Here is a 15,196-nt window from a genome sequence, read left to right as displayed (position 1 = left end):
TGTGTGTGTGTGTGTGTGTGTGTGTGTGTGTGTGTGTGTGTGTGTGTATCACCACATTTTCTTTGTCTAGTCTGTCTTTGATGGGCATTTAGGTTGATTTTACATATTTGCTATTGTGAATAGTGCTCCAATGAACATTTGCATGCATGTGTCTTTATGGAAGAATGATTTATATTCCTCTGGGTATATTCTCAGTAATGGAAGTGCTGGGTCAAATGGTGGTTCTGCTTTTAGCTCTTGAGGAATTGTTATACTGCTTTCCACAATGGTTGAACTAATTTCTACACTCACCAATAGTGCATTTCCTTTTTCTCCAAAGCCTAAATGTAAAATGCAAAATTATAAAAACTCTGGAAGACAATATAGCAATACCCACTTTGGACGTAGGAATGGGCAAATATTTCATACCAAAGACACGAAAAGCAATCATTAACGCAACAAAAATTGACAAATGGGATCTAATTAAACTTAAGAGCTTCTGCACAGCAAACTAAACTATCAACCGAGTAAACAGACAGCCTACAGAATTGGAGAAAATATTTGCAAACTATACATCTGACAGAGGTCTAGTATACAGCATCTATGAGGAACTTAAATTTACAAGAGAAAAACAACCCCATTAAAAATTGGGCAAAGGACATAAACAGACATGTTTCAAAAGAAGACATGCATGTGGCCAACAAGCCTATGAAGAAAAGCTCACTATGTACTTTAATAATATAAATGCCATGAAAACTGCAACTCTGTCTACACTATTGATTTGAATAATATCTGCTACATAGAAGGTTCTCAAATATCTCCTGAGTGAATGGAGATATTTGAATTTGGTTGAATAAATACATAAGTAAATGTGTGAATGAATCGTTTAGCAGAAGGGCTAAAACTGATTCTCATTGAGTTAGGTGTCTACCCCTAGTAGTAGTGCATAGTGTGACTGCCTCTCTAGCATCATATGGATTAAGAGTGGATGTATTTATTTTATTTTTTTTTGTCAAGAGTCTGGCTCTGTCACCTAGGCTGGAGTGCAGTGGCATGATCTGAGCTCACTGAAACCTCTGCCTCCTAGGTTCAAGTGATTCTCCTGCCTCAGGCTCCTAGGTGCCTGGGAGCCAGGCAGGCACCACCACACCTGGCTAATTTTTGTATTTTTAGTAGAGACGAGGTTTTAGCATGTTGGCCAGGCTGGTCTCGAACTCCTGACCTCAAGTGATTTGCCTGCCTTGGTCTCCCAAAGTGCTGGGATTACAGGTGTGAGCCACCACATACAGCAAGAGTAGAATATTAAGAGTGAATTAAAAAAAATCCAGATGCAGTTGCTCAAAGAAAAGAGATTTCTGAGCAGTTGAGCAATCGATATTCATCATATCATTCCCTCTTTCCCTTTTCTGTCACCAGTGCCTGTACACTAATATCTTGGAATAGGTTGGTTATATCTTCTACTTCCTTCTTTCAAAATGTTAATAATTCTTCTTTTGATATCAAATCGGTCTTTAATTTATTTATTGCCCATACCAACACATTGCTTGATGCTAATCTTCTTGCTCCCAGTATGACTCCCCATTACCCTGGATCTCATCAATATGGCTTTTATAGTCATTTCTTAAAACAACAACAAAAACACATGCTATTTTACTTTGTTTCTAATCAGACAGAAGCTGTTAAAACATTTATAATTTTTTCAACATAAATACTTTCTCCCAGTCAGACTTATGTTTTTATTCCTATTCCTTGTTGCCTATATCTGAACACATTTGGTTCATGTTTTCAGAGAATCTACAATCTCAGTTGAAAAATTCATTTTACAAATAAGCTCATCAAATCTTTTCATGAGACACATACAAGGGAAAGGGTTCTTTTTGTTAAGTCCTAGAGAGGTTACCCAAACAGAGCAAAAGTTCAGCATAACTATCTCTGGACTCTGGGTCTTATACTCTGGATCTGAAATCCTCCTTTATGCCAACCTATTCTTCAGTGTATCCAATGCCCTTTCTCTCTTGTCTTTCAAACACCACTCTGTCCTTCTATGCAGCTGAGCTCTAACTCTATAGAATTTGTCTGATTATGTAGCATTCACAGAACTCCAAATATAGGTAAAATTACTAGTTACATCATGCACTTCCATATTTCTTTTTAATGCTGCCCTTTGCAGTATTTTTTCAGATTTTATTTCAGGCCTCATGAGATTGTAAATATCTTAGGGACAGTGTTTCAGGAGAATTTTTGTGTTGCTTTTCTAAATATTTACATAAAACCTAGCAACATGCTAAGCATATAGTTAATTTTCCAGTTAAAATTGTTTGGTGGTTTTTGCTGAGCATTATTTAAGATCATAAATTTTAGATGAACCCATATCCAATTGTAGATTTAATTCAAGTGATTTTGGTAAAGGATTCTAATTGTTCTTGCATTTGAAGCAAAATTGGGTTCAGAGAACCAATAGAGATCTTAAAATATAGCCATGGTTTCATAGAATATGTAGATTTTTGGATTCTTTGTAAAACTAAAAGCTGGCTAGAAAAGTACCTACAAAGATAGAAAATGTATTTTTAGAAATGTTTTTTCCTGATGAAATTGTGTCAACAAGATTCAATGAGGATGCTCTGTTTAGTGTTAAAATTCAAGACCTACTGCTCAAATAGTTTTGTTTTATGAATAATTACAGAAGGGTATGGCTATTTTTAAAAGGGAGTGGTAATATGCAGCTCACTGGAGAAATTCAGGAAGAGCACAGCAGGAATCATCACCGAAGAACATCTCAATTTTTAAAACATGTAATAGTTCATGTTATAGACTAAATATTATCCATTACGTAGATTGCTGGTACCATCTAACATTTATATAAAATTGTTTAAATGCAAAGGAAATCTTTCAATATACTTCTTGTAATTACTAGGCCTTACATTATACATTTTGTATTTTGGAGGGCAAGAATTTGACTGGGGAATGCAGGTTGGATAACAGATGTACAAACTTGCATTTGTGACGCTTGGATGAACTTAAGCCAGTGCCTTCAATTCCAAAGCTATTCTGTATTTTTTTATTGAAAGTGTCTCTCCATCCTCCTGGCACCTACGTTAGGTATTTCTCCTAATGTTATCCCTCCCCAATCTCCCCAACCCCTGTTATACCTCCCCTAGCCCCCTACCCTACAACAGACCCCAGCATGTGATGTTCCCCTCCCTGTGTCCATGTGTTCTCATTGTTCAACAACCACTTATGAGTGAGAGCATGTGGTGTTTGGTTTTCTGTTCTTCTCTCCATTTACTGAGAATGATGGTTTCCAGATTCATCCATGTCCCTACAAAAGACATGAACTCATCATTTTTTATAGCTGCATAGTATTCCATGGTGTGTATATGTGCCACATTTTCCCTGTCCAGTCTATCATTGATGAGCATTTGGATTAGTTCCAGGTCTTTGCTATTGTAAATGGTGCGACTATGAACATACACGTGCATGTGTCTTTATAATAGGACGATTTATAATCCTTTGGGTATATACCCAGTAATGAGATTGCTGGGTCAAATGGAATTTCTATTTCTAGATTCCAGAGTCTAGAATCACCACACTGTCTTCCACAATGGTTGAACTAATTTATACTTCCACCAACAGTGTAAAAATATTCCTAATTATCCACATATTCTCCAACATCTGTCGTCTCCAGATTTTTAATGATCGCCATTCTAACTGGTGTGAGTTGGTATCTCAATGTGGTTTTGATTTGCATTTCTCTAATGACCAGTGATGATGAGTATTTTTTTCATATGTTTGTTGACCTCATGTATGTCTTCTTTTGAAAAGTGCCTGTTCATATCCTTCCCCCACTTTTGAATGGGGTTGTTTTTTTCTTGTAAATCTATTTTAGTTCTTTGTAGATTCTGGATCTTCGCCCTTTGTCAGATGGGTAGATTGCAAAACTTTTTTCCCATTCTGTTGGTTGCCAGTTCATTCTAATGATTGTTTCTTTTGTTGTGCAGAAGCTCTTAAGTTTAATTAGGTCCCATTTGTCTATTTTGGCTTTTGTTGTCAATGCTTTTGGTGTTTTAGTCATGAAGTCCTTGCCTATACCTATGTCCTGAATGGTATTGCCTAGGTTTTCTCCTGGGATTTTTATGATGTTAGGTCTTATGTTTAAATCTTCAATCCATCTGGAATTAATTTTAGTGTAAGGTGTCAGGAAGGGATCCAGTTTCAGCTTTCTGCACATGGCTAGCCAGCTTTCCCAACACCGTTTATTAAACAGGGAATCCTTTCCCCATTGTTTGTTGTTGTCAGTTTTGTCAAAAATCAGATGGTTGTAGGTGTGTGGTGTTACTTCTGAGGCCTCTGTTCTGTTCCATTGGTTTATATCTCTGTTTTGGTGCCAGTACCATGCTGTTTTGATTACTGTAGCCCATGGCATGTGTGTAGCTATGCAACAATCCTGCAGGGTCTACGCATGTACCCCAGAACTTAAAGTAAAATATAAATAAAAATAAAAAAATAAGAAACTAAAATAAAAGATACAAGACACTGTAGGGAAGAAAAAAAAAGAACATCTCTCTTTCTTAATTTTGTATTAGTTGTCTAACTTTAAAAAATAATTATTAGAGTTTTTTTGTTTGTTTTTTTGTTTTGTTTTGTTTTGTTTTTTTTTTTTAAGACAAAACTCCTGGTTTTAGATAGAAGCAAATTCAATCCTCAGGTAAAGAAGACAACATAATATATTAACAATGTAATATAATGCTGGTGTTGCATCTTTTCATTATTTAAAAAATAATTTTAAAAATTTCTATTTGTATGATTTTAAGATAATTTAAATAAATCTAAAAGAGAATATCTTCTAAAAGATAATGCTAAAACCTGAAGTTATCTATTATAGGGACATTTAGAATGAATATATGAAGTCGAAACTGCTCATGTTAAAAATAGCACAAGCTTTCATTTATTTGAATTATATCTTCTAAAATATAATAGTTTCTTTCTTTAAATCCTCCTTGAATTATAACTTTCTACTGACATTTTCCTTTTTATCAGATGATAATTTTTTTGAGTTGAGCCTATGGTTTCACACATCCCTGAATATCCCATATTATCTTGTTCTAACTTATTATGAAATGGATAGTTTGTAAATCCTTGTTGAAATATTGTTATGTATGGCCCCTCCCCCTTAAAATCCACTTGTTCTCCATTGGGGGAAAAAAAGACAATGTGAACTTTCAATATCAGATAAAATTCATGAATAATTATTCTTTTGACAGAATCTTTTATAATGAGAAAAACTGAACATGTTTCTCATCCATTGAACAAATTCTCTAAATCTGCCTACTCCAATAAAAGGTAGAAAACCCTGACCTCTTCACAACGTGTTCAGTTGTTCTTATCTCACTAGTGTGGAAATGTTATCTTTAAATTTCTAATGGTTTTATGAGAGAAAATGTGGAGGAGAATTTTAGAAAGCAAAACATAAGGCTTGATTCTATAAAAAGCATTTATTGTATAAATTAAGTGCAGAATGTTAGAACTCATTTAAATGTGTATGGAACACAACAGTAGGTGCCATATAGTCTTTCATTCTTTTAACATGTATTTACACCCGTGAAAGGACCCATAGAAAATCTGACCAGTTTTCCATTTAAAACTGGACTTATTTTCAAATTAATAGTAGGGAAGTCATTTTCTTCAAATTATTTATGGTGTAAGAAATTGCAAGCCCTACCATTGGATAAGATTTGTGTTTATTCTATCCTATAGAGAACGTGATTGTTGCTAAAGTATTTTTCCCAGTTTTTGAGATACCGTTTCTTTTCCAGGCGTTTCCTGGAAACATTAACTCTGATGGTGTGGTCCGCCATGAATTACAGCATCCAATTATCGCCCGCTATGTGCGCATGGTGCCTCTGGATTGGAACGGAGAAGGCCGCATTGGGCTCAGAATTGAACTTTATGGCTGTTCTTACTGTGAGTACCACATTGTTTAAATTTGTGGCAGGTTTCGTTATCTTTATTTAAATAGTAAGCTGTTTTATTTTTAATTATATAACATTACTTGCTCTCTCTGACAACAAACTACCTTCTCATTGACATATATGTATGTACATATGTGTGTGTGTATATATATATATACATATAATAAAAGGTTGTTTTATTTCTATGTTATAACTGTATATTGTAAATACACACAGTAACTAAGAGACATGTCACTATGCCTTAATTATACTTTAGGTTGAAGATCTGGAAAGTTTTTTTGCTCAATAGACTAAAATTATAAAGCTTATTAATAAAATTGCCCGGTCTTATGAAATATTTAAAAAGGAGAAAACTATATTGTTTTCTATATATTTGGGTCTTTTTTTTCTGAGATGGAGTCTTGCTTTGTCACTCAGACTGGGGTGCAGTGGCACGATCTTGGTTCATTGCAACCTCCATCTCTCAGTCAAGCAATTCTCCTGCCGCAGCCTCCTAAGTAGCTGGGACTACAGGCATGTACCACCACGCCAGGCTAATTTTTGTATTTTTTTTTTAGTAGAGATGAGGTTTTACCACGTTGGCCAGGATGGTCTCGATCTCTTGACTTTGTGATCCACCCACCTTAGATTACCAAAGTGCTGTGATTACAGGCGTGAGCCACTGCCCCCAAGCTATTTGGGTCTTTATGATGTGTTTTCAAACATTTCGAAGAACTTCCTTCCAGTTTACCAAATGTCTCTTTTAAGTTATGCCTCTTCTTATATTAAAGCCAACCACTGGGTTTTAAAGTCAACGACGTTTTCTCAATCAAATGTAATTTATTTTTTCAAATCTATTTGGTCATCTAAAGAGATTATTATCCCTTAAACATATGTTAAATCTCTCTTGTTATTTCTTTAGTACATTAGGCATATAACTAAGGATTCCAACATCTGGATTTTAGGGGATTATAATTCTTCTATGTATTGTCTCTGCTCATTTTTGCCAATGGTACTTGTTTTCTCCTACTCCTCTTCCTCCCTCTTTTTCTTCTTACCCTCTTTGCCTGTCTGTCCTTTTTATCCTTATCCTTATGCTTATTCACATTCTTTACTGTGACCTCAATTTCGTTAAAATTTTATCTGTGGAACTTTGTTTGATGGTCAAGGTTGATGATAAATTCTTCTTGAGAGGATTTATCTTTGCTTATTCACTTCTGCGAAGGCAACACCAACACAGAACTGCTTTAAAGACTGCCTTCAGTTGTTGTGGTTGTTTCTTTTTGAGACTACTAGATAGTATAAATTTAATCTACGAACACATGACTTGCAAACATTGGCTTCAAAATATGAATTCCCTATAAAATATATTTTCCTCTTTCCCGGAAATTTTTCTTCCTGCTCTTACAATTGCCTGAGAGCAAGGCTGCTGGGTAGAACAAGGAGGGGAATTGGTTCCTCTATGTTTTGCAAAAAGTCTCTTATTAGCCCCTTTCCTACTCATTCCTATAAACCCACAGAAATGAGTTCACTCTAAGTAGAAATTTCAAATGTCCCTGTTAGAAAAGCTTTCTAAAATGCACTAGACACATAGTATTTTATGTTAAAGAATATATGTAGCTTTCACCTCTGTTTAAGTTTATTAACAGAAATTGGTAAAAATATTAGCTATAATAATGCCCAAATACTGTCTTATTAATTCACTGGCAACAGTGTTATGTGCAAACTACAAAAAAGGGGTTATGGAAATCATTGAAAAATTCTCAAATACTGTTTATTTGTTTGCCACTTTATTATAGCAGATGTTCACACACACTCTAGCTCTCAGCATAGAATCATGATGGGAAGGCCGGAACAAAATGTGATCTTTTTGTCACCATCACAAAGTTTGTTAAGAGCCATGTTTAGCTTTAGTAAACACATACATGCATATATATGTGGCATATATACATAAATGTATACACATACGTATATATACACACATACACATATGTGGATGTGACATCCTTCATGGAAACTATGATGTGTATGTGTAATTTAGAAATACATATATATGTATTTACTAAATACATACATACATATATATGACATCCTTTGTGGAAACTATAATGTATACACACACACACACACACATATATATACACATATATATATGACATCCTTCATGGAAACCATGATGATGTGTGTATGTATGTGTGTGTGTGTATACATTATAGTTTCCATGAAGGATGTCATGTATATGTATGTGTGTATGTATTTAGCGAATACATATATATGTATTAAATACACACACACACACACACACACACACATATGTGACATCCTTCATGGAAACTAAGATGTGTGTGTGTGTGTGTATATATATATGTATACACACATATTGTATGTATACACACATGTATATATGTATACATACACATAGTTTCCATGAAGAATATCACATATATATGTGTGTGTGTATGTGTGTGTATATATATATGCATATATTTGTGTGTGTATATATATATATGAATATATATACATGTGCATACACACACACACACACACACACACACACACAATGTGACATCCTTCACGGAAACTATAATGTGTATGTGCAATTCAGTAATATATATATATGTAGTTACTAAATACATATACACACACACACACACACACACGCACACACACATATGTGACATCCTTCATGGAAACTGTGATGGATGTGTATGTGCAATTTATTTTAACAGCAATTATTAATGAGCAGTTGTCATGTGTGATAAAATATATTAAATGGTAGCATTAACACAGTGGATGAGAAAGCCATGATCTTTGAGGGAGATGAAGTGGGACAAATAATTTAATAGAGTTAATCATAATAAAAATAGTAAACATTAAGATTTACCCAAAAGCACGTGGCCTGAGTGATAGATCTGAAAGGGAAACCAGGTAGTCTTGTGCCAAAGGTCACTAGCACTGTTCTGTTTTAATCCCAACAAAAGTAGCACCCACCTGGCCATCCACAGTTCAACAGAAACATTATATCAACACACCACAACCACTGATCAGGCTTTCCCCCAGTTACTGCAACTCCTTAAATGTAAACATTCACCTGATTTGTATCACCATAGATTCGTTCTTTTTTTAAAATAATTTCATACTGATGGAGTCATAAAAGATGCATTATTTTACACCTGACTTCTTTAGCTAAAAATCTTATTTCTGAGAATTATCCATGCTGATATTAGAGATATTAGTTTATTTTCCTCAATTTTATTCTATCATATGGATATTCTACAATCGCTTGTTTATTTCATGCTGATGAACATTCGAGTTATTTCTAGTTTTTGGCTATTTCTATAGAATTACCAACAAGGTTTCTGATGAGCATAGACCTGGGGGTGGTAATAATAAGCTAGCAAATACCTGTGTTCACCTTTGGCCAATAACAACACAAATTTTTCTAAATTGGTTATATCAATTTAAAGTCTCCAAGATAATAAACTAGAGATTCTGATGCTTACAAATTAAGATATTTAGTATTGCTTTAAAGTTTTAGCCACTCTGGTGAGTGTTTTTCTTATCTGATTTTAGTTTTAATGAGTTTTCTTCTGATTTTTAAAAAACGTGATGCTTATTTGTCATATGCATACCTTGTTTTTTTCAAGTGTTTGTTCAAGAATCTTGTTCATATTTCTATGGGTTCCCATTTATCTATCCATCAATCATCCACTTGATTGGTTTAAATAGTTTTTACAAGCAACTTTCTTTTTCATTCTCATTACAATCACTAGACACATATTTCATTTTTGAGGTGACTTTCTTCAACAATAGTAATTTTAAAGCAAACATTGTCAATGAGGTTACTTAAGAGTCCATAAGTGTGGACTTAAACTGTGACCACATATTCTATAATTGTTACAAGTAGATTTATAAAGTTGTGAGTTTGTGCCATCATGGGCTTTTCCAAGGAAAAATAACCGAAGCAAATCAGGAAGCCAGACTTTTCTACTGTATAAGCCCCTTTAGGGGGGAAATCACATAGCTTTGGGAAACTGTATTAACATTTATGATGTTAATACTTCCGGTGGAGTAAAATGGCAACATAAAATAAAATTAAAATTAAAAAAATAGCATTTCAGTTGGTTGTAGCAGGTTGGGTAATGGCCCCTCATAACATAAAGACTTCATTCTTGCAAGCTGTAAGCTTGTAAGTATTTGTAGATGTGACTAAATTAACCATCATGGCAGGGAGAGAAGATTTTACATTAGCCACGTGAACACTAAGTGCAATCGCATGTGTCATTATCAGAGGTAGCCAGGGGGAGATTTCACAGATGGGAAAGGAGGGGTGAATGTGAACACCTTGCATCCAGAGACTGGAGTGATATGGTGGTAAGCCAAGAAATGCTAGCAGTTACCAGGAATGGGAAAGCAAAGAGACAGACTTTCTCTGGAGGGAGTGTGATCTTGCTAACACACTGATTTCACTCAGTGACACTGATTTGGAACTTCCGACCTCCAAAGCTGTGAAAGAACACATTTCTGTTATTTTAAGCCATCAAGTTTGTGATAATCTGTTATAACAACATGAAACTAATACAAGAGTCAAGATATTTTAGAAAATAAGAGATAAAAATAGGCCTGAGCAATGTTCTCTGACAGAACTTTGTACAAAGATGTAGATGTTATTAGCATGCTCTAGCCACTATCTACATGTGGTTGCTAGCATGTGAAACGTAGCTAAGACAACTGTGGAACTAAATCTTTAATTTGATTTAATTTTTAATTCATTTGAATTCAAATTTAAATAATGTGACTACTGGCTACCATATTGGACAGTGCAGCTTAGAGGAAACAAAACATCTCACTATTTTTCTTTCATGTCTTTTTATAACATAAAGGGCCTAGACAAGTTACTTTTTAAATGTCAGTCTCTATTCTTTTTTCTTAGTTTGGAAAATAAAACTTTAATCATCCTAAAAACTGTCTTTACTGTCAAAAATATAATGACCAGTTGTCTTATTAACCACACAGTCTTAGTCTGCTTTGTGTTACTATAGCTAAATATCTGACACTGGGTAACCTATAAAGAACACATATATATTTCTTACAGTTCTGGAGGCTGTGGAGCTCAAGGTCAAGTGATGTGTATCTGGCGAGGGCCTTCTTTTTGCATCATATCATAACAGAAAACAGAGCTCTCACGACCTATTCGTGTCTTAAAAGTCCCATCTCTCAACATTGTTGCATTGGTGATTCAATTTCCAAAACATGAACTTTTTTTTAACTTTCTTTTAAATTTATTTATTATACTTCGGGTTCTGGGGTATACATGCAGATCATGCAGGATTGTTACGTAGGTATACACGTGTCATGGTGGTGGTTTGCTGCATCCATTGCCCCATTATCTACATCATTCTAATGGTATCCCTCCCCTATCTCCCCACCCCCTGCTATTTCCTCCCAACCCCCGCACTCCCCAGGTCCTGGTGTATGATATTCCCCTCACTGTTTCCGTGTGTTCTCATTGTTCAACACCCACTTATGAGTGAGAACATGTGGTATTTGGTTTTCTGTTCTTGTGTCAGTTTGCTGAGAATGATGGTTTGTCGTTTCATCCATGTCCCTGCTTCCTCACACCTTATACAAAAATTAGCTCTAGAAGGATTAAAATATTGACCTTGAAGGACACTTCATACCATAGCATACAACAAATGTGCAGATAAGATTGTTTTTCATTTATTATTTTTGAAGAATGCAAATTACATTTATCTCTTTTCTAAGAAAAATATACATGTCTATATTAAAAATATGTATATGTTAAACATATTGGGTATGGAACACTTTCTAAAAGTTACTCAGGTGTAAATTTCCTATACTAGAATTCAAACTAGAATGAGCCATTAGAAGACAATACTCTGTGTTCTTGAACTTAGTGAACTGTTGTCTCAAGAGCTTTCTTTTGATTTTTCAGTGAGAATAGGAATCATATAACTTTGAGTGGGGAAAGGTAGATCAGATACAGCCCCCCATTTTGCCCTCCTAGAGAATAGCAGTGCTGTGTACTCCAGAGTCTCAGCAAGGAGAAATATAGTTTTGATCATGCCTGTGGAGGAGAGATGAATTCTCTAATCTGTCTGGAAATTCCTGAGAGGGTATATCTGGGAATCTATCTGAAACCTGCAAGTGAGGGATTGGGACTTCTTTTACTGCAGAGTTTCCCATAAAACTACATGGAGAGAAATCATAATATGAGAACTGTTTCTGTTTGACGGTGTGTCTATTGTCATTCCCCTTGTGTCTGTCATCTTTCCTCTGTGCGGTTCCTCCATGATCACTTTGTCATCTGAGAAATTAGGTACTTCTCAAGGTTGATATAAGACGCTGAGTCTATTCCAGGTGGAGAAGTTTAGTTCCAGGCCACTGCTTTGAAGCCTTTAGGGCTTCTATTGTTCCTATTTCCTGACTTGTCTTGAATATAATATGAATTCCAATTTCAATACATCTAAACTCATTTTAAATCATTGTGTTTCCTCTACATTTGGTTTTCCCTCAAGTTTAGCTGAAACAAGTGCATGCAGTTATTTTTAAAACTTAGCGATATGTCCCATGCCGTTTGATTCAGTAAGCTTCCTCCCACAGCACAGACACTAATCTTCTTACGAGATACCAGCGGGACTTCATAAAGCAAAAGGAAGAGCTCTCAGATTAATAATTTCAAAAAATCATTTATGGCTGCATTACTCAAACATTCATTTTAAAAAGCCAAACACAGTGTATTGATTAAAGTGGAGAGCGTTTTTGATGGCAAATACTCAATTAGCTTTTAGCCACAGTCCTCCTAAAAGTAAGGACAGCACCTGGGGAAACTAAAGTACACACAGCGAAAGTAATTTCTATATAGGATTTTAATTTGGATGAATAAGTAATAAAACCTCTATGTCAACCAATGCAAATCATGGTGGAAAATCGGTGCTGCCTGAGAAAAAAAGAAAACATATCAGGAAAAGTCAGATACCAATGAAAAAAAGACAGTGTTTGGTCCTTTTCATGCTGTGTTGATGGCACCTCTGCATCTCTAATGAGAATACCCTCTTATAGGGAGACAGACTAACTTGCCTCATTCTCATTTTGCCCAGGCAGGAGATGCTGCCATATACATATATGTTAGTTTCCTAGGGTCTCCATAAAATATTTCTGCAATCTTACGGCAAAGTTTAAGACAATGGAGAGGTATTCTGTCTTGGTTCTGGAGGGCACAGTCTGAAGTCAAGGTGTTAGCAAGGTAAGTTCCTCCTGGAAGCTTGGAGAGAGAAACAGTTCCATGTCCCTCTCCCAGCCTCTGGTGGCCAGCAGTCCCGGTGTTTCTTGTTGCTACCTCATTTCAGTCTCTGCCTTTGGGTTCATGTTCGCATAACCTTCTTCCCTTCTGCCTGTATCTCTGTGTCTTCACATAGCCTTCTTGTAAAGACACCGGTTATTGCAATTGAGATCTACCCTAAACCAGGATGACTTTATCTTAACAAGTTATATCCACAAAGATGCAATTTTTGAAATAAGGCCACATTTTGAGGTTCTGAGTAGACATAGACTTTTGGAAACACTATTCAACACAGTATAATATATATATGTGTGTGTGTATGTATATATATGTTATATACATTATATATGTTACATATAATAATATATATATTCATTAAAAGCATTCATAATTTATGCTTACATCAGTTTAAGTGAGCAAAAAAAAAATCAGTTCTGGAAGTCAACCTGTGTTTTCCTACTTAAATGAGATGTTTAATTCTGTATCATACAGAAGCATCCCGGATACTCATATTTTGTGTTTATAATGTCTTCAATTTATTCAATGAACGTGTATTGTATTCAGGCATTTAGAAAAAACCTAAAGCACAGACCCTGCCCTCAAGGAGGCTAATTTTTGGCAGAATAAAGAATAAGTAAGTAGTTTAAATACTGTATGATAAATGTTATGACCGATAAGGAAGCCTGGCCTATGTTGATTAATGAAATAAGATTTCACTAAGAAGCAACAGAAATTAGGGGTAAAGGAGCATTCAAGACAAGAACCGACGTTTTCAAAAACACAGAAACAGAGAGGTGAGAACATAATTTATTTCATATTTGGAGTTTTTAGTTAGCAACATAAGTCTCATTTCAGTGTACATATATATATAGATTATTATGTTGCTTAGAAGATCAATATATTTGTGACAGATTTCTTAATCTTACTAACATTGAACTATACTAATTTTAAAGCATTTGCCAATTTTAAATTTTAAGTGCAAATCTGATCATATTATGTCTGGGCCAACTATCGGTAATGACACTACATTGCCTATAAAGTCCAAGCTGTTGGTTTGAAATTTAATTTCTCCCTACCCACCGACTACCTCTGTAGTCTTAAATCCTGTCATTTCCATGTTGTGATTTATGCTCCAAATATGAAATCAAGCTATATTTCCAAATACATGTGACCTGCTTCTTTAACATGCATTCATTTGAGATAGTTTCTCTAACCAAAATATCCTCCCCATCATCCTTTACCTACCTAATCTTTTCTATCTTCCGAGATTCAGTTGTAATGCGATCTTTAATAAGAATGCTCTGAATTTCTAGAATGAGTCACGTGTTTATTTTCATAGGAATATTTTTCAGGTATCATATATCATTATATTATATGAATATTTCCAATGTAATATTTAACAAAATAATTCAAAATAAAGTCAACTGTAAGATACTGGTAGGAGGAGGCAGCAAGTATCACCTTACTCAGCACTGGCATCCCCTTAAGTGGCAGGCTCCTAGTACACAATAAATGTTTGCTGAAGTGCACTGACATCAAATATAAATGATGCAGGCATAATTTATTCCCTCAGTGAAAACTGATTACTATTTGAAGCTGTATAGATTCTTTTATTAGTGAAACAGGGTATGATTCCATTGTATCACATTGAACAGTATTCTAGGGGGCCTACAAAATATTGAAATAATTGCCAAATTAAATATGATAATAGATGTTCTATATACCTCAAATAACTCATTTTTTTCTAATTTAAATGTTTGTATGACTTGTATTATTGCTTCTGGTTATTATTTTAAACCACAATTTTATGAGGCTGCTTCATGGATCATGTATATGTGTTGCTTATAATCAAAGGAAAAAAACTACTCAAGATCCAGATAAACGTGAAAATAAAAGTAATTTAACATAAAAAATAGATTTAACAGATATCACTGCCAAGTTATACAAGGTAAACTAGTAATTAAAG

The 15,196-nt window shown here is 34.7% G+C and overlaps 1 protein-coding gene across 1 annotated transcript in view; it reads left to right on the top strand.

The window, feature by feature from the left end:
- Positions 1-15,196, top strand: part of CNTNAP2 (contactin associated protein 2) — a 2,272,324-nt gene that overhangs the window by 879,045 nt on the left and 1,378,083 nt on the right. The window contains exon 4 of the mRNA XM_032245220.1: positions 5,793-5,940. Within this exon, the coding sequence (XP_032101111.1) occupies positions 5,793-5,940 (148 nt within the window). The remainder of the gene's footprint in view (positions 1-5,792; positions 5,941-15,196) is intronic.

This window comes from Sapajus apella, unplaced genomic scaffold (genome assembly GCF_009761245.1).
Source record: "Sapajus apella isolate SASKATOON/1434 unplaced genomic scaffold, GSC_monkey_1.0 scaffold56, whole genome shotgun sequence".
Taxonomy (NCBI): domain Eukaryota; kingdom Metazoa; phylum Chordata; class Mammalia; order Primates; family Cebidae; genus Sapajus; species Sapajus apella.
This window is presented reverse-complemented; position numbering and strand designations above follow the sequence as displayed.